Source organism: Hippocampus guttulatus, chromosome 1, assembly GCF_054856545.1.
Source record: "Hippocampus guttulatus isolate MCC_2025c chromosome 1, RoL_Hgut_1.0, whole genome shotgun sequence".
Taxonomy (NCBI): Eukaryota; Metazoa; Chordata; class Actinopteri; order Syngnathiformes; family Syngnathidae; genus Hippocampus; species Hippocampus guttulatus.
Window position 1 is genome coordinate 34,067,770 of NC_141261.1, and position 20,900 is coordinate 34,088,669.

Consider the following 20,900-nt stretch of genomic DNA (forward strand, 5'->3'; position numbering starts at 1 on the left):
TCAGCATCTCGTTAGTGGTGAGTGTGGGTATGCGTGTCAATGTATACTTTAAACTACAGTTGAAAAACTGAGTGCGCACCCTCGGTCGCATGAAACCTGTGAAGGAAATGGGAATGGTTTGTCGACTAAACTGTGGTGAAATTAAGGAATGAGTGTAGAATGTGATGTGTGTTTGTGCCTTCTGTTGCCCAGTCATTATTGAAGGAGCCACTCCTTCTATGGGCTGAAATATGTGCCACCAAATACTGAATCTAGATAATTTGTATTTCAATTTGAATCGCTACCTTGAATAAGTGGATTGAAAAGGTGAATTTCAATTACATCAATTGCATAGTTTAATTTGAATCATTGAAAAAATTAATATGTATTGTCATTTGAATTTGAACACCTAAATGAGATTTCAATTCTGGATATTTTGTGACATTCAGTTTTACGGATACAAATTTTAATCTTTTCACACACAGAATCAGTTTACTTGACTTTTCACATTCAGTTTCACGAGTAAAAGTTAAAGTTTTAAAGAACAGTTTGTGTGACAAACATCCAGGTACTTAAAGACGACCAATCTCCTCTTTGTCCAATCAGCATCTTTGTTTTGAGAAATTGATACAAGCTCATCATAAATAATGAAAAATAAAAGTACTTGAGAATGGCCATGAATTAATTCACTTCACTGATGTAAGTCAATAAAGTGGACATGTGGTGGTCAGAAGGAAAACTATGTATGGCAGGGGTGTCAAAGTCAAATGGACGGAGGGCCAGATAAAAAAATTTGAAAAATGACCACATATAGTTTATTGACCCAAAGTTAATTGACTGAAAACCTAACAAATACATTTCAATATGATCAGATAAATAAAGCAACATTTTCTTATGACTCTGTCAGTAAACTTTAATTTTCAACAGGCACAAAAAACAAATTTCCTTTGTATAAAAATACCCATAACATGAATGAAAGAAGCCGGTATTCAAGGCACCATCAATAGCCCATATTTTCTCTTTTAGCAAAAGTAGGCTAAATTTACTTCCAAGAAAAACAAATAATAGCAATTTTCGATCATTTACTCGAATAAAATATTTTTAAAACATAATTGGATTTAACTTCAAGGAGAAGTAACATACAGTGAAAGCCAATATTATACTTTAATTTTTAAACTTGGAAGTGAGTAAAAACTCTTAATACTGTATGTGATTGCACAGTAATATTCACTTTTTTGAGGCGGAGGCTGATACTCTGTGGTGTCTTATCTTTTCTACAAGTTCATCAATATTTGGGGTCAGGCTCTGAGCTTAGCAAATCCTCAAAATTGAGTGAAGGTGTTCAGCAGTAAGTCGACTTCTGTGTGATGCTTTGTTCAGCTTCATCAAAGAAAGTAGTTGTTCACACAGGTATGTGCTGCCAAACTTTCGACAACGTTTGATCAGCCTAGATGCGCAGCGGGGCCACTGTGTCGGGGAGGAAACGGGCAAACTGCGCAGCACCCACTGCCATATCTTTTTCATGCATAGGATGTAAAGCCAAAAACTCCTGTCACGCTTAGGCTAGAGTCCACTCCGCGGATGAAAATTGACAAGTGGGCAACGTCAGAAACTTCAGCGTTCTCATCCACAGCCAAGGAATATGTGATGACATATTTTCCGTTTTTCACAAGCTGCTCTTTTAGATAAATGGACAACTGCTCTACTCGCTCAGCAATTGCGTTTCTGCTCATGCTCACATTTAAAAAGAGCTGCTTTTTTTCGGGGCAAACTTCGTCACAAACTTTAAGTATACAGTTTTTCATGAAATCCCCCTCCCCCCTCCATGTCCATATTCTTGTTTTTGTTTCAATTCATGATGTCGTCTCAGATGACACACTTTCAATACCGCCACACTTTCTCCACACAGAAGACACGCAGGTTTTCCACCTACGTCCATGAACATGTACTCCGACTCCCACCTTGTTTGAAACCCCCAGTTCTCAGTGTCCACCTTCCGTTTTGCCATTTTTGATGGGTATCTGCAAGCTAACGTCACTGTTATGCGAACGACTGCTGCACTAAGATTGAAATAAAGCGGCCACTGCTTGGCGCGTCACCGTTGCATTGTGGGAAATGTATTATTGGTGCGTGTAAAAGATCTGCGGGCTCCCGGCTTGCTGCGGTCCGCGGGCCGGTTCTAATAATAAATCAATATCATCCCAGGGACCACTGAAAACATTCTTGACATATGTGATGTATGGTATCCAAATGCGTTTTGGTTACACTGGTTTACTTAAAGAAAGCTTATAATAGCTTGCGGGACCTTTCTGTCAAAGACACCATAGCAGCTAACGCATGAAGAAATACTTGCTGCTCTTTAGCTGCTGAGAATGGAGCTGTGACATGGCGTCTATTGCCAGAGATGGGCATTCATACCCTGGGATGGAACAGGATAGACAAACGCCCACTTTCAGTCCCTCCAGAATTTCAGAGGCATTTTTAATTCTTCTTGCGAGCTAAAATGCCTGATTTTGCAAGCTGTTTTTCTAAAAATTGCAATAAAAGAGGATGTTTTTAGGGAGGCTCATAAAAGATGCATTAAAAGATGTAACAGAAGCGCCATGTCAGATGAGGTCATGATGATGTGATGGATTTATTGTGAAATAAAGTCATAAGTTAATGGGATAACTCCCAGTACAGTATTAGATAGTTCCTCCGATTTGAATTTGGAATCAATTATTTGATATCCGATTAACCTGGCATGTGAGTTTTTTTTTTTGGGAGCGTCTGGCATTGAGTCCGTGTGGACCATGTTCTGCGCATCTATTGTTGAGGCGGCCAATCAAGAGTTATGGCCATCATGGCGGCAACCCCCAAACTCGCTCATGGACACCGGCAGTAAGGGATGCCGTCAATCTGAAGAAGGAGTCCTATTGGGCCTTTATTGCCTGTGGAACTCCAGAGGCAGCTGATGGGTATCGGCTGACTATGCGTAACGCAGCTTCAGCGGTCGCCGGGGCAAAAACTCGGGCGTGGGAAGAATTCGGTGAGGCCATGGAGCCAACTTCCGGATGGCTTCAAGGAAATTCTGGTCACCATCTGTGCTGGAGAGGAGGGTCCGTCAGGAAGTCGAGCCTCAGATTGAGGAGGAGCAGTGTGGCTGTCGTCCCGGCCGTGGAACCGTGGAATAACTCTCCACCCTTAGCAGGATCCTCGAGGGTATATGGAAGCTTGCCCAACCAGTCTACATGTGCTTTTTTGACATGGAGAAGGTGTTCGATGGTGTCCCTTGGGGAGTTCTATGGGGGGGGGGGGGGGGGGGGGGTGCTTCGGGAGTATGGGGTACCGAACCCCCTGATAGGGGATCTTCGGTCCCTATATCAACGATGTCAGAGTTTGGTTTGCATTGCTGGCAGTAAGTCGGAATTGTTTCCAGGGAGGGTTGGACTCCGAATCTCTTCATATTGAAGATATCACCTATATATGTTATATGTTTAGCTTAAAACTTTGTATCATAGACAGGTCGACTTTGACACTAGTCTCTGTCCTGAACATCTGCTGAAGTACTTAAAACAAAGAATGTAGTGTGAAGTTGGGGCCCTATTTCCCCTTGAGTGATTAACAGCCCCAAGTGTTTTCTTTTGCGTCTCGGGAAAGTTCCTGAAGGCTGTCAAGCTCCCTTGAGGAGGAACTCTTATCTCGAGATTTGTGCACAGCAGATGTGGTCTGTACTTTGTCAAAATGCCAAGATCGAACTTTCTTTGTTTCGGATTTTTACATAAGGGGAAGGACTGCCCGCCCCCAATTACTATAATTAACATACTATGCCTATATACACGTTTGACTGTAGTTGCTCGGGGCTTCCTGATGAAATCTGAGACTCACAGGAGCCCGAATCGATTCGTGTTGTTTCACACTTGTGCCCTGAACGTTCAGTAAAACATCTTGCAAGAACTTCTCCATTTCCAGCCTGACTTTTGCACATCAACTCAGCCCGAATCAAACGAACACGCGGAGGACCTGGGGAAGTGGAGAACGGTCAAGGGATCCCGCCGTGTCGACAACAACACGCTTCCCCCCGTTTGATCATCCTCCAACAATAACCTTTATGAACAGAATTTCTAGGTGCAGCCAAGGCGTTGAGGTGGTCCGGTTTGGTGGCCTCAGTATTGCATCGCTGTGTGCTTCTCTAAATTTACCAGTCGATCAATGTTCCAACCCTCACCTATGGTCACGAGCTGTGGGTCATGACTAAAAGAACCAGATCCAGGATACAAGCGGCGGACATGAGTTTTCTCCGCTCTCCCTTTGAGACAAGGTGAGAAGCTCGGACATCTGGGACGGGCTTCGCTAATAAATCTTTGAAAATTATAAACTACATGTATTCTTGTCGACCGTATTATTTTATTATACACTCACCCACTCTTAAATGAAATTGCTTGTTGCTATTAAGGAATCCAAGTAGTAACTCGGGTTTTGTATCAAATTATAAAGGAGTCCTTGCAGTCTTACCAAAGGCAGCTAAAACCCATCTAAGTCTTAACAACTGCACCAGATCTACAGAGGGGAGTACCGTCAAAAAGAAGTGGCCCTACGTTCGCCTTACTTCTATGAAGGTTACTCAATAAAGGTGAATGAAAGGTCTTAAAACATAACTCACTTCTTAAAACCAAGGTCATTAGAATTTAGATGAGTCCCTCCAACATGACTTTAGGAAAATTCCGGTCCCCTCCGTTAGAGCGGTTGAGGGATTGGGGGAGTTGTTCTTTGAATGGACAGTCGGCCACGACTTTCCCGATAGTCCAACCAGTAAGCGGAATCCAACAAGCTTAGCACCTGATAAGTTCATCATTGAACAAGTCACATTAGTTGGAAAAGTGCAAATAAATGGACTCTGTGGACATATTTAAGTCTCTGGTGGTTAACATCTGCAACTAATTCAGTATTTTTGAAGGCACCTGCTTAAATTGTCTCAACACACCGGCAAAGTCTCCGCACTATAACTGCCCATCCATCATTTTCAATGCCACTTATCCTCATGGATGAGCTGGAGCCTATCCCAACGATTGTTAATCAAAAGAGAGGTTACACCCTGGATTGCCCGTCAGCCACTGCAGATAATATATTTGTATTGTGTGTAAAAATGATAACCTGGTTGCTCATGAACCAAAATCTTAATATTACACTGTTATAACAGCTAAGCAAACAAAACTAGCTCAGTGCTCCTTGTTACAGCGTTTTTAGAATTTTTATAGACTCCTTGTTGAATCATCATAATTATAGAGAGCTAGCAGTGTCGAGCCATTGTTCTGTGATGTGCACGTTAGCTAAGCTAACGTATGCTACGTGAGCATGGTTCCCTTGAGTGATTTTGATTTGGATGTATAACATTGACAGCCAAATGGGCTTAGCAAATGTAATTTATGTAACCTCGGGATTGGAGTAAGTCTTAGTGAAAGATCAGTTGTCAGGCATCCAAAGAAGTACAATTCGCTGGTGTCGGGCTAAAAACTTCCATGTCCACATTTGGTAAATTGAATATATTTTCACAAATTTATAGGATGCGTCAGTCCCCACGTGAATGTTATTTTTACAAATTGTTGACCAATCTAAAGTGTTGAAAATGGCCTGCTCTCTTTGGCCATCTAATGGCTCAACACATTTTTTTGGAGGGTTTCTTAAAAAGTGATGGTTTTGGAGTTACGTGGATTTTGCCTGACACAAGTGAACCAATATACTACTGCTCCTAGTTGTCAGTCCAGATGTAGCTTATTGGTGGTCTACATCAGCTTATTGATGTAGACCATCAATAAGCTATTCTAGCAGCTCGCTAGGTAGGTCCTGTGAAGCTAATAATAAAATTATCCATTTCTGTTTATGCCAAACTAACAACAGTGTTTTGATTGACTAGTTGGGTGGAACTCTCAGAAAGAAAACAAACCCAGGTGGACCTGAAGTGAACTGATGGCTGATGACTGATGATTTATGTTCTCTTGTGGTCCATAATCTGTGTCAACATTGACACTTGACTTTTATTGATTATGAGACAACAAAAAAGTGGAACAAAGTGTCGATCTAGCCTCATCAGATGTAAGGCTCCAATTCCTCAGACAGTAGTAACAGATAACAGAGGGCTAGGACACAGTTGAGTGTCCACTTCCACTCGGGTCCCGTGGGTGAGTAGTTCCTCTACCGTTGTCCAATCATCAAGCAGCTTGCTGTTCCTCAGTCGGTTCTGCTTCCTGTGGCTCAACTCCAGAACCATCTGGGATGACAGCGAGCTCTGACCTCCACCTGCCGCAGCCTCTTCACCATTGCGTCGCTCTCTGAGTTGCCGTGACAGCACAAGGTGACGTCTCCTCTCAGCCCGGTTGCAGTACCGGCCAGCCCAGGACTCGCCAATCCCAAGGTGGTCCCCCGGTTGCTCCAATTCCCCACGCACCTCCTCGTCCGTGGTGACCTCACTGCGTTCCTTCGCCAGCCTGTAAGCTCTGGCCCGGAGCAGCTGATTCCTGACAGATTTCTGATTGGACTGCCGACAGTGTGGGGAAGGTGGAGATCGGGGTTTCTGGTGTGCTCCCAAGGTGTTGTAATATGGACCAGTAGACGTTTTTGGGATTCTGGCTTGATTTCCCAGAGTCTGAAACACTCGCCAGTCTGGTGAACCACAAGAAAACAAATCATGACACCTTGAGTCATCTTCCCTCCTGCTGCTTGTTGCACTCTGCCCAGTTCTGGTTGTGTTAGGGTGACTGGTCCGGCTGGTTCTATTCGTGATGAGGTGAGCATGATAACTGGCTTGGCTGCTCAGTACCACTGTGTTGTTGGTTGAATGTGGTTGGTTCCGCTGAGCCTGCTTCAGTACCTGCTTTGATTCAATATTCATTGGGTGACTTGCCCTGCGGTGTCGTTGGGCCTCACTCAAATCCATTAGAGTCTGACTGCGTCCCGGCACCTCAATGGTCCAGCCCCCACCTGCTTGGCGCTTCTCCAGCCACAGCGCCCTCCGCTGGCATGGCTCTGTACGGCAACCTGGAAGCAGATACGAGCCATCAGCCTGGTTCTGGCTCTCGGATGGTGCAAATCGGCTATAATGCAACAGGATATCTAAGCCTATTATTCTCTAAGCACTAAGGTTGAGTTTAGTTTGGTGTGCATTTTTCTAGCTTTTCAATTGTGAAGGATTCCAAAGATATCATTTCTGCAGCATCCAGGGTTTGTCAAGAAAAAAAGTGCAGTGTGCCTCCATATGCATTAGTAGAACTGCACTTGACTGATTTTGGTTATGATGGAGCTTCGACTGTGATGTACCTGTAGTGCCTGGTGGAAATGGGTTTCCGACCAGTTTGTAAATCTCTTCTGGATCTGCTGTGATTCTTCTGTCCTAACCATGTGTTTGACTTGAGAGCATGGTGGAGACGGCGAGCTAAATAATCCTCCAATAAAAACACGAAGATGAGAATCCACCGTTTGGTATTTTTTTGGAAGTCAATAACAATAAAGTCAATGACAAAAAAATAACTTGCACAACAAAGAGTAATATCTACAACTGTGTAAATCAGGGGTCGGCAACCCAAAATGTTGAAAGAGCCATATAGGAAAAAAAAAACAAATATGTCTGGAGCCGCAAAAAAATAAAAGCCTTCTATAAAATTTACAATAAAGAAAACACATGCTGTACGTACTGTATGTAGGAGACTGGACTGTCTCAGAATTGTTTATGTTATTTATTCCTTTGTTGTGTGTTCACAAACGCTCCCATAGAATTTATTTTTATATAGTTTTGGTGCATTATTTTCGCTTTTATTAGTGTCATTAATTTCCGTTTTTCAGAGGCTGTCTTTGAACGCCTCTCGAATCGAACGAGAGGAGAGAAGGCACGGAGTCCGACGAATATGTGTCTGTGTTTGTGTTTGTCGAGACTGTAAAAAGCATAAATAAAGTGCACGTTTTATAAAAAAACAATATGACAGCTCTCCTTTTTTCGGAGCTGCAACATATATCTGTATCTATATGAGCTACAGTATATTAGCCTACTATCAAAATGACTAAGTTTGCTACAATTACACGATGAGCCTTCATGATTAAATGTTTGTTTTTCCCATGCAGTACATTCTGTAGAGCAGGGGTGCCTAACCTCTTTTGACCAAAGATCCACTTTTCGTTGAACCAACCTTACTTACAGACGCTTAACTACCTACGCGGAGGCATGGGACACACTTTTGCAGCGTTTTTGACTATCGTAGCTCACATGTCCTGTTTTAAAAATGCTTTTCACGGCACTCCAGATTCCCTTTGCCAGTACCCTCGTTGAATTGTCCATGAAACACCGTTTTTTGTTTTGTTTTGTTTTTTGCAACAGCCACCTGCCTTGCATCCCACCCTACTAATAGAAATGTGTGTCGCAGGCTATGACGCAAATCTTCGTTGACATAAGCGTTGAAATGTGATATTTATTCTACACATTTTTACAGCATTGGGAAACGTTAAGAATGTTTGTGTCATGTTTTTACTCCAACAGAAACCATATTTAAAACAAAAAAATTAATTTCCCTCCCACATCTTTTTCCATTTTCAAACATTTTTTTAAAAGCTCCAGGGAGCTACTAGATGGCTCTAAAGAGCCGCATGCGGCTCTGGAGCCGCGTGTTGCCGACTCCTGGTGTAAATGTACTTCGAGATTGTGCCTGAACATGTCAAAAGAAAGAGGATGAAAGTGGATGTGATCACACCTCTTCACTGTTATGATTCAAAATGGCTACCCCACTGACTTTTGAGGTGGTTCTAACTACTTCCACCAATAGGGGCACTGCACTGCAATACAATAGTTCCACCACTAGGGGCATTGCATAGCACTGTAATACAATCACTGGGGGCAGAAAATTGATGCCAAACTGACTTCCTAGTGGATGTATTTGTGTTGATCTGATGTCACTAATCCTACTGGAAGTCTTCTGCTTTGTTGGTCTCTGATTCATAAGTAGAATGACTGGATATAACCAGGACTCTAAATAGGGATGCGTGGAACAATACAAAAATATTGATATTTCAATCGAGAGTCCTCAATTTTATTGATCCTCAAGATAAAATATAGATATTTACAATCATTATATTTTATTTATCTCTATTTTTTAAGGCACGGAGGGCTTTCACAGCAGGCAAAAGTGCTAGCTTTCAGTAGATTTAATAGGTTTCCACAAGACATTGAGGCAGGTATCTCCATCATGCTTGATCTTTTTTCATTTACAAAAACAAACAAACTAAAAACTCCCTGCATGTGCCTAAAAAACGATCAGCGTGTACTTGAGTTGTGTATTTTGTCATGTTTTGGCTGCCGCCATACATCGGAGCACATGTGTGCAGAAGCATCTGCCTGATGTGTGCTGCAAATGTATTTTTTATTTGATTTTTATTTTCCGTGAGCCATCTACATACAAGAAAACGGTTGACTCGATTTACGCGTCTCTCATCTTTGCGCACACACACACACACACACACACACACACACACACACACACACACACACACACACACACACACTCAGGATCGTGTGCTGTAACTTGAGCCATGGCAAATTAAACCGCAATCCTTCCAAAGTTGTCCGGTGGACAGATATTAAGAGGACCAATTTGGCCTTATGTTTCATGAATTAGCCCGATGACCAACGAAAATATTTTAAATAATTTAAGATGGCGGGCAGTGCGCCAGTGTGTGCGGCGACGCCCCTGCCATTCAACTTTTTTTTACTATTCGCAATGCTTGGTGCCTTCTTAACTGAGTCTCGATTGGTTTATGATCACCAAGCATTGTTGTTGCTGTCATGGTTCTGTTTGTGACCAACAGGTGGCACTGTCGGGCTCCACCTGCAGTGGCACACCTGTTGGTCATTACGTAATTGTTTAAAAGGACTCCCGGCACGACCACTCGGTGTCGGGTCATTGTGTGTTTGTTGCTGTCATGTTTGTTTTCTGTCATTGTTTCTGTTGCTGTTAGTTTTTTTGCTTCCGCCATAGTTTTTGTTTGTTACTTTGGATTATTTTTGTTTTCATGCCTTTGTTTGTCTTGGATTTAGTTTCCTCAGTATTATGTTAATACAATTCGACTAGTTCACCCTGCTCCTCCTTGCTGCCTTCTTTTTGGGGTCCTCCACCACCATGCATTGTGACAGAATGACCTGACCATCAACTGGACCCCGCAGGTACAAAGGACTGGTCCCAATTCCACCCTGTGCCTGGCAGAGCACTTCTGCGGCCGACACCTTTTTCCCTTCAGGCGGCGCATGTCATGCGGCCGTCCCATGTTTCCCCTTCAGGCGGCGCATGCCACGCGGGCGTCCCATGTTTTTTGCCTCGTCAAGCCACGTCTATATTAGGCCGAGCCCCGTCCGCATCGACGTTGAGCTGTACCTCATTACGTCTCTGTTTGAATCGAGTCACATTCACGTCCACGACGAGACGTGCCACGTCCACGTCAGGCCGAGCCCCGTACACGTCCGGCTGTCCCATGTCCTCCGTCACGCCGAACTCTGTCCACGTCAGGCCAAGCCTAGCAATTTGGGACTTCTGGGATCAGTCCCTTGAGGGAGGGGGTACTGTCACGGTTCTGTTTGTGACCAACAGGTGGCACTGTAGGGCTCCACCTGCAGCGGCACACCTGTTGGTCATTATGTAATTGTTTAAAAGGACTCCCGGCATGACCACTCAGTGTTGGGTCATTGTTTGTTTGTTGCTGTCTTGTTTGTTTTTTGTCATTGTTTCTGTTGCTGTTAGTTTTTTTGCTTCCGCCGTAATTTTTGTTTGTTACTTTGGATTCTTTTTGTTTTCATGACTTTGTTTGTCTTGGATTTAGTTCCCTCAGTATTTTGTTAATACAATTTGACTAGTTTACCCTGCTCCCCCTTCCTGCCTGCTTTATTGGGGTCCTCCACCACCACACATCGTGACAGCTGCTTCAACAACACGTCGGAGATTCGGCCGTGTTTTGGCCAGGCGGTGGCAAAAAGCCGTTGCCTCCGTTCTTGGTAAACATACCGGCTAATCTCTTCCGCGTTCACGCGCCCCCTTCACGGAAGCGGCGCCGCCGCAGCAAACGAAGCAGTCAGCTCGTGAAGCTAAAACGGGAACTGAGACACATTTCGACCGCTGCTAGTTCCCGAACGCACGGAATTACTCCGTTGTGGCGTGCCCTCGACTCCGTCGCCTCGTGCTTGACAACAGTCGTTGGCTCTCCCGCAGCGCCAAGGCATTTGTACCCTCCGCGCCTTTTTCGGTGAGGGGTTCATCGAAAGCTTTTGAATTTCCCCAAGCTCAGCGATCAGAAGAGGCACCCCCTCTCGTCGCTGCTCCCACAAGGATTGCGTTGTTAAACGCCCGGTCGTTGACGAACAAGACCCATATAATGAGGAAGTTTTTCCTTTCCAATGACTTGGATTTCCTGTGTCTGACAGAGACTTAGACAGGTACTGGTGAGTACAACACTTTAATTGAATTGCTGCCACCTGACTGTGCATTCCTGGACACCCCGAGGACCTCAGGCCGTGGTGGAGGAACGGTGAGTATTTTTAAGAACAATTTCAAATGTAAACAGTGCATATTCACCACATCAACCACCAGCTTTGAAGCAACCTTCTTTGAAGTTGGCTGTGTTTTCCCGGTGCTCCGCGCTGTCATTTACTGTCGTCCTAAATACAATCAAGACTTTTGAAGCGACTTTTCATTCCTTTTTGCGGAAATCAGGCTCAGATATGATCATATCCTCCTCAGGGGGGATTTTAACATCCATGTGTGCTGTCCGGAAAACCACTAGCAAAGGACCTCTTAAGACTTATAGACTCTTTTAATTTTGTGCAATATGTGACCAGCCCGACACATGAACAAGGACATATTTTAGACCTTGTCCTAGCTTATGGTCTACCGGTGTCAAACTTGGAAGTCTTTGAAAATGGGATTTCTGATCACATGGCAGTTTTATTTGACGTGTGACCTGACCCAGCTGTATACAAAGATTAAAAAAAACAACAATGTATGACAACATACAATAACATTGTAGTTAGTTATTTTGGAACCCTTCACAACCTTTCATACTAAACAAGACAAAGGCAAGATAAAGGAGACAAACTGGAGTGCAATGACAAAGGTCCACTAACCAGATGAAGGTGAAGGTGGTGAGCGGTTGCGTGGCAAAGTTGGACTCCTCTCAGCTTGGTGGAAGTGCACCGTGGTGGTTGTGCTGTTGGCCACTGTGCAGGAGGACGACGGCTGCACCCTCGTGTGACTCAACGGCATTGTCTCGGGGATGGACTCCAGATCCCAGCAGCCTCTCTGTTCGTGAGGAGAGTGGCCCAATTGTAGGTGATGGGAGTGTCTATGGATCTTGTGGAGACATCTATGCTCGCCGGTGCTAACACTGTGGAAGCCTGAGTCACTGGGTTCTGAAGAAACCAGAGACTCTGAGGAAGAGGAGGAGCCCTGTGAGGAGGGGGTGTGGCCCGGTAGTGACGACATGGCGTCAGTCTCTGCTTCGGAGAGCACCACCCGGTGATGTGGACTGTCTGGGCCGCAACTCAGTTTGCTGTCCAGCTCATTGAGGGGAATGTAGCCCAGAGGACGCCAGGGGGCGCAGTAGTTGGACTGTACGTAAGAGAACAAGAGAACAAAATGTTTTTCTCCTTCTTTGTCAAAAATTGTTTTTGGTTGAAAATAATTGTTTCAGGAAGAAAAACCTGTCTTGAGAAGTTCTTATTCATTTCTCCAGAGTTATAACAGCCAAGAAGACAACTCTCTGAATTGGGCTGATATGATGACATTTCTGGAGCCTGGACCAACAAAGAAATACATTTTTGGATCATATTCTGAATCATCAAGACCTTATACAGCAAAAGTCATGAATATTTTTGACAAACATGAAGAGTTCCCAGTGGTCTTAAGAACATGCTTCTCTCAAAAAAAGCCTTGTTTAACGCAGCTGCTCTTTCTCCCACAAATGAACCACTGCTCATCCCCAATCCCTCTATTAGTCAAGTCAAATTTATTTATACAGCCTTTAATTACAAAAATAACTTTCAAAGGGCTCCACATGCCCACAGTTGAAAAATATTAACGACATCCCCTGATGTAACTCCATAGGAGGGAAAGGAAAATCTTTTAAAAAATCTGGGGAAAAATAAGAAACCTTGAGGAGGGGCCACAGATGAGGGAATCCCCCATCCAGGATGACCAGGCTGCAATGTGAGTCAAGCCAAGTCAAGTCAAGTACAACTTTATTGTCAAATGCGCTGTATGTGAAACATACAGCACAGATGAAATTTCAACAAGAGGAGCCGCTGCGCCGCCATAAAAATAACAGTTAACATAAAATGACAAAATAATACAACACAACACATAAGACACAGACAGTCGTGCAATCTTAACCACTTATCCTGCATTTAACACAATATGATACTATACAATGTTAGACTAATGTTAGAGTCCATTTAATAAGATGAAGTGCTGCAAGAAGATGCTTTCGTAGAAGTGGGTCCTCCTCAAAAATCCGGATTGGTTGGCCAATGCGGAAATCTCCACAGCAGCGCCTCCAAGATGGTGGTCCAACTCAGATCTTGTCCCCAATTCCAACCACTCGGTGCAGAATACATTCAGCTCTACATACAGTACAATTCGGTCACCTGCCCCTTTCAAGCCAGGGAGGAGGAGTTAGGAGATAGAAAAGAAGCAGCAGAGGCCACCATGTAGTGCAACTAAATTAAGGAGGATACAAAACATTTCTATTTCTGTGAGCAGGGCATTCCAAAGCAATGGAGCCCGAATAGACGTATTACATTTTACTACACTACATCAAGATTTATTGAGAAACGATTATGCTCGATGGTTAAGATGGAAAACAGATTTCCTCAGGTAACTTCAGCTAATGCTGTCCAGACACATCGAAATGATTATTTGCCAAGTGATTAGCAAAGCCTTTCCTGCCATGTGGTCACACCTGCTCTCCTTAAAAACTCTGTGAGTCACACCAAACACTTCAATGATATCCCAATAGAATAACAAACAAATTAAAATCAGTTGAGCTGATCCATGGCAAGTTAACATTAGGCCAAGGGTGTCAAACTCATTTTTGTCCTGGGCCACTTTGGAGTTACGTCTTACATATTTGGGCCATTACGACAGCGAAACTGAACAAATGTTTACGTAATCATCTCATCATATTATTTGTACACAACAAATTGATGGATTACTAGTTGTGTGATCACTCAAGTCACCTATCTCTTTGTTCAATTAGGTTTAAAGTTTCTTTTTTCTTCAGACAATGATCTCTTTTGGTGAAGAGGAAAAACTCTTACCTAACTGACAGTTTCGGCTGTCACTTCAACTTTCGTCAAACCTGTCTCTGCTTCCTTTGACGCATCTTAAAAACAGCTATTTGTTTGTCGTTTGTTCGATTATTTTTAAAGTGAGTTTAAACAGAGTAACAAAATGATTGCATAAGTTGAGCGGGCAGTGGGGAGCCTGCTTGCCCTCCGGGGACACTTGCTGCCGGATACGCCCTGGATCCATGGAGAAAGTGGAGACCGGTGTGCCTGACAGTACTGTCCGTGGAGGACGTGGAAGACATCTACATTATTGGCCTTTTGATAACAGGTATGCTGCTGTTTGGTGTTGGCAGCTTGCTGTTCAATCGCAAAATTCAACCGACGGGAGCAGCTCTATTGGAAGTGAAGAAGCTGCCGGTCACTCTGGATGGCTTGGCGCGAATGTCCAACACTCAGACTCAAGCGGTGACTGAGCTCAACCTCAATATTGTTGCGGTTTGGAGCGACTCCGCGCGATCGATAATACCATGGAGACGTTGGAATTTTCGCTTCGAAAAGGAATTGAGGATTGGCTGATCGGCGCCAGTGAGAGATACAGACCAAGGACTCAAGGCTGTCTGGAATTGTTGGCGGCCGTCTCTCCAAAACAAACAACGCTATCTGGCCTTTCCCCTGGATGGAAATACGCACGGAGTCTAGGGCCCCCACCACCACCCCCCCCCCCCCTCCTTCTCGGCCATGGACTGATAAACCGCGACTGTCTTCATGATGAGCAGACCTCGACGAAGCAGCTATGACCTGTACACGCATACACATACACAACTGGACAACCACACGCGCATACACATCCTTGTTATCACCGTCTTCATCGCTCCGATTCTTTTTCCCCCGTGACGTGGTTCGATGATGCGGAGCGCAACGGTGACCATGCGGCTGGTCATTGTCGGCGGCGTCGCGGTTACCCTACCCTCCCCCCCTCCCCCCTTCCCATTCATCCCCCCCTTATACATGTTATGTCTTGTGACTTGTTGTAACTGTCTAATGCTTATTCATGTGCTAGGGTCTTTTTTATCCTGGACTTAAATTATCCTCGGAAGAGGATAGTTCGAGCGTGGTTTTTTTTCCCCTCTCCCTACCCAGCGTTTTTCCTTTCTGAATTCTGATTGTAATTTCCCCATTGCGGGACAAATAAAGGATATCTTATCTTATCTTATTTCAATGTTATTTACTACACAATCACAATTTGACATTTTGGTACAGACTTTCGCAAGGGATCATGGAAGTTGGCACATGAATTGCTTTTGCGGGTCACATAAAATGATGTGGCCCCCAGGCCTTGACTTTGGCACCTGTGCAAAATGCCATGCTATCCATTTTGATAAATAACACAGTCAAAAAGCAGAAATATAACCAAAACACGACACCTTACATTTTTACTACACTACATCAAGATATATTGAGAGCCGATTATGCTCAATGCTTAAGATGGAAAACAGATTGCCTCAGATAAAGTTAACTAATGCTGTCCAGGCACATGAACATAATTGTTTACCTAACAATTAGCAAAGCCATTGCTACCGTATGGTCAAATCTGCTCTTCTTAAAAACTCAAAACTTAAAAAACAAGTGAACATTAGCAAACTTGAATGGAGGACAGATCAGTTGTAGAAATCCAACAGGATAAATGCAATAGTTGATCGCCAAGTAATTTAATGATGACACTTACCTAAACAAAGTGCTACTCTCTCGAACATGTCATCCGAATGTAAGAACTTACTGTGTGCTGCTGTTCCTTCGATTGGCTAATAAGAATAATTCCTACAAAAACAACAGGCACCTTGCACCCATCGCTGCTCAGCCCCTAATAATTAATTTTTTTATGAAAATGCAAGGGACCTTGCAGTGTTCGCTGGTTGAGCCATAAAAGAATAATTCCAACAAAAACAATAGACACCTCGAAGTGGTCGCTGCTCAGGCCCTAATAAGAATAATTTCCACAAAAACAATAGGGACCTCGTAGTGGTCATTGCTCAGGCCCTAACAATTACATATTTTTGATAAAACAATAGGCACCTTGCAGCTGTTGCTGCTAGGGGCCCTAATAAGAATAGCCGACACACTCATGGTTGAGCTCAAAGGAGTTGAGAAAAGAACCAATCATTTCAGGAAGCTCAATCACAAAGATTCGTTCCTCTGAATGAAATGCACATGAATGACAAAGCACTAGTGGGAAAGCACTCCAGAGTCCCAACTTTGAAATTTGTGGACAAGCTATTAAAAGTCCCTTTTACATTTGTATGTGTTCCCTTGAATTAATTGCTCACCTGGTAGTCCAGGCGGTCCAGATGGTCCAAGCTGTAGGAAACATTTGGCAGGTAGTTGGTAGTGTGATGCTGGGAGGTGGACCCTCTGGACAGGTAACCGTTGGTTGGATCGACATCAGGTGACATCAAGATGTCATTGGCGGTGTACACATTGTCATATAAGTGTCTGTGCGGAGACAGTCATTAAAAATGAACATTAGTCTTCACCTTACTGTTTAGTATCTATCTATCTATCTATCTATCTATCTATCTATCTATCTATCTATCTATCTATCTATCTATCTATCTATCTATCTATCTATCTATCTATCTATCTATCTATCTATCTATCTATCTATCTATCTATCTAAATTCATCTCACAAGTACTAATGAGGTTAGCACATTGTTGTGCATTGTGAGGACCTTTGTGAAACTTTTTTTCTGACTTCGGAACTTGGACCTCCCAGTTCAAAGGCATGGTCGAGTGCACTTTTCCTGGTCGGATGTCTGAAAAGTCTGACTTTCCACCACCGTACGCAGCATTATGTAGGAAAATGGCTGACTCATTGGTTAACTCATCTCTTGGTGACGTGGCAGGTAGGTGACATGGTAGGTTGTACTTCCGGGTTTTAAGACAGCGTTTATGGAGAGACTTTCTTTTTTCCCCTAGTCCCTTTACCTTCATTCGTGTATTATGTTATTATATTTTGGAATACATTTTTTCTCATTTTGATCTTTGTATTGAATAACTTTTTTAAAATTATACAGGCGCTCCTTTTTCTCATCCTTTGTTCACACCAACTACCCTTTTCGTAGGCGACAGGTTATCGTTAGATGCACTCATTTTTATGGCACTATCACCCGCTGTTATCCTGGAGCCAAAGTTATGGACAGAGTAAACCTTCTGCCTGGTCTTCTCGACTCTTCCACCATCTATACCCCGGGTCATTGTCCATGTGGGAATGAACAAGATATTCTGGGGCATAGACCAATGTCTATTGAACAGTTGACAGTTGCCCTGGGCTGTATAGGACAGGGCATCTCTGGCATGTTTCCATCCGGCATGACAAGAAAAGAAATGGAACAGTGAACTCTTGCTCCTGGGAAAGGAATAGGGGCAGCTGATACTCATAGGTGACCGTGAATGGAGAAATGCCCGTGGATGAGGAGATGGGGAACTGCAGGAATACTTGACCCATGGAAGGTGTAGTCTTCAGTAGGCTGGATGGCGGGCCGAGATACGACTCCAGTTCCTGAGGGAACTGGATGCCATACCTGGGATATGAACTGGGGACTCCAGTCAGAAACAATGTCAATGGGGATGCCATGAAGCTTGAAGATGGAGTTCACTCGGATGTCTGCAGGTCTGCAGTGTCAAGGATGTAGCGAAGTCAGGGTAATGGAATGAAATTAACCATCTTGGAGCATCGGTCAAACACAGGCAAAATGACTGTGTTGCCATTGTAGGGAGAAAGACCATAAATGGAATCAATCGACAGGTGGGGCCAGAGACGGCTGGAGATACTGCAGGAGACCTATGGGGTGATGGTGAAAGGATTTCCTTTGAGAGCAGATGAGGCAGGCAGCGAGAACTCTCTGACATCTTGGACCATCCAGGACCAACAGAAACATTGTCACAGGAACTGGAGAGTTTGATTCGCCGCAGGATGACAAGCCAACTTGGAAGAATGTCTCCATTGCAGCAAAGTTTTTCAAACTTTTTCGAGCCAAGGCACATTTCTTTCATTGAAAAAATCCCGCGGCACACCACTAACTGAAAATGTGAAAAAAAATCTTATTTTAACAATTGTTATATTGTTACGATAAGCGTTTTTTTAACATTGAAAATTAACGCAATATTATAACACATAGAATAGGAATCAAATAAACATCAATCCAATATTTGGTGCATTCGTTTTAATGGCAAGTAAAATATAGTCAATTACAACTTTAACTTGCTCAAGGTCTGATTTTTCTCTGTGTGACAGCCGGTTCTTTTTCTCACGGACGTTTGCGCTCTCCCGCAATATTGTACCAATCCCTTTTCCCACATTGAGTCTTTGTACAATTCCAACATCATTTAAATGACTTTTCTGCTGAATGTGTCGCTTGAGGTAGTCCAGCTTCCATTCAGTTCGTATTTTTCCATCGGAAAATTTGCTTACAGCTGAAGCTTTGCTGCATGTTTTGCAGAACAGACCTTTCTCACTCGAAAAAGAAATATCTCACCCAGTTTCACTGCTTGTTCTTCTATTTGCACATATTCCGACAGCCGTTCCAACTTAAAAGACCTGCAGTTCATTCTGATTTTTGTTTGGGGAGTTGACGTATCACGTTCAATGCCTGGTTGTTTCGCCATGATAAAGGAGGAGCATTAGCGTCACTTATCGCCGCCGGAGTTATTGTTATGGAGCAGAGAACATGCGCAAGTACTGTCAATGTCGTGATTGGCTGCATAGCGTCAATCACTGTATTGTATTGGGGACCAGAACCCCCCGTGAAAGAGGAAAATCCATGAAGTAGGTACCCGCCCTCCCTGATGGATGTACAGGTATATATATGCACATGTGTCTGAGTATATATAATATTTATAAGGCCAATTTTAATGGTATACATGCATATAGAAGTCAATGTTTGTGGTAATTAACATTACTTAATGCTAAATACTCGTCGTCGGCGGGATCCGTTCATCTCGGGAGATGATGGTGTAGCGCGATTATGTACAATTACATTTTCTAGAGTGGCTGTACAACCCAACTCTACAGTGGCAGTCTCTGAAGCAGCTGCTGCACATGAAAGAGGATTGCGGTAAGGCAGAGGTTGACCTTGCCTTCCTCTTTGCTATTTTTTCTGCCTGCCGGTTGCTCCTGGTGTCCTCTGCCCTCTTGACTCCATTGGTGACTGTGGCCCTCCAGAGCGGACAAATGTTTGCTGAGGCTTCCCACGAATTTGGGTCGATTCCAGCCATTTTCATGTCATGTGAGCAGACATCTTTGAAGCGGAGCTGTGGCCTTCCAGTGGGGCGAGCCCCCTCACGCAATTCCCCATACAGCAGATCTTTTGGGATGCGGCCAGCAGCCATGCGACGGACGTGGCCGAGACACCTCAAGCGCCTCCTACTGAGAAGAGCAAACATGCTTGGGTTGCCGGCACGTTGGAGAACTTCGACGTGAGTTACCCTGTCCTGCCATCTGATGTTCAGGAGTCGTCTGAGGCAGCGTGGAAGCTGTTTAGTCGTTTCTCCTGCCCGGCATATGTGGTCCAGGACTCGCTGCCGTAAAGGAGAGTGCTGAGGACGCAGGCCTCGTACACTTTGAGCTTGGTGTTCACAGTCAACTGACTGTTGTTCCACACATGCTTATTCAGCTTGTCCATGGTGGCTACTGCCTTTCCGATCCTTGCGCTGATCTCCGTATCCAGACAGAGGGAGCTGGAGATGGTCGAACCGAGGGAGGTGAAGGAGTCTACCACCTCGAGGTGCGTACCATCGATGGAGATGTCTGGTGGAGTGGGAGTGTCTGATGCTCGGATGTTTGTCTTCTTCAGACTAATAGTCAAGCCAAACTCCTTGCAGGCATGAGACAGGCGGTCCACTAGCTCCTGCAGACCAGCTTCTGTGTGAGACGTCAGAGCTGCATCATCTGCGAAGAGTAAGTCGCGGATCAGTATTTCCTCGACTTTGGTCTTTGCTCGCAGACGGGCGATGTTGTATACTTTTCCATCAGCTCAGGTGTGGATATAGATGCCTTCTGTACAGTCTCTGAAGGCATACTGTAGCAGCATGGAGAAGAAAATCCCAAATAGGTTTGGGGCGAGGACGCACCCTTGTTTCACGCCACTGCTATATACTAATTTAAAAAAATAATCCTCGTCTCACCCCCCCTCGGGTGGTGTCCGTCCCTTATTCAGCTCGGGTCCTCTACCAGAGGCGAGGAAGCTTGAGGGTTCTGCGCAGTATCCTTGCTGTTCCCAGCACTGCACATTTCTGGACTGAGATGTCCAATGTTGTTCCCGGGATCTGTTGCAACCACTCAAGTCAAGTCAAGTCAACAGTATTTATAGAGCACTTTCAAACAGCCATCGCTGCATACAAAGTGCTGTACATGGAGCAATTTAACATGCACAATAAACAGTAAGACAAATCGGTAATAAAGGCGGTAGAAAGCACCAAACAGTAAAACCAAGAACAAATCTAAGTCATGCTGAGTCGAATGCCAAAGAATACAAGTGAGTTTTGAGGAGGGTTTTGAAAATGGGCAGCGAGGAGGCTTGCCGAATGTTCAGTGGGAGGTCATTCCAGAGAGAGGGACCAGCAACAGAAAAGTCTCGA

At 44.1% G+C, this 20,900-nt stretch overlaps 1 protein-coding gene across 1 annotated transcript in view; it reads right to left on the reverse strand.

Moving 5' to 3' along the window:
• Nucleotides 1–578: 578 nt before the first annotated feature.
• Nucleotides 579–20,900, reverse strand: part of LOC147211491 (uncharacterized) — a 59,649-nt gene continuing 39,327 nt past the window's right edge. The window contains exons 3-6 of the mRNA XM_086127671.1: nt 16,591–16,756; nt 12,683–12,775; nt 12,107–12,590; nt 579–6,993 (exon numbers count right to left, since the gene is read on the reverse strand). Coding sequence (XP_085983797.1) covers nt 6,068–6,993; nt 12,107–12,590; nt 12,683–12,775; nt 16,591–16,756 — 1,669 coding nt within the window. The 3' untranslated portion in view covers nt 579–6,067. The remainder of the gene's footprint in view (nt 6,994–12,106; nt 12,591–12,682; nt 12,776–16,590; nt 16,757–20,900) is intronic.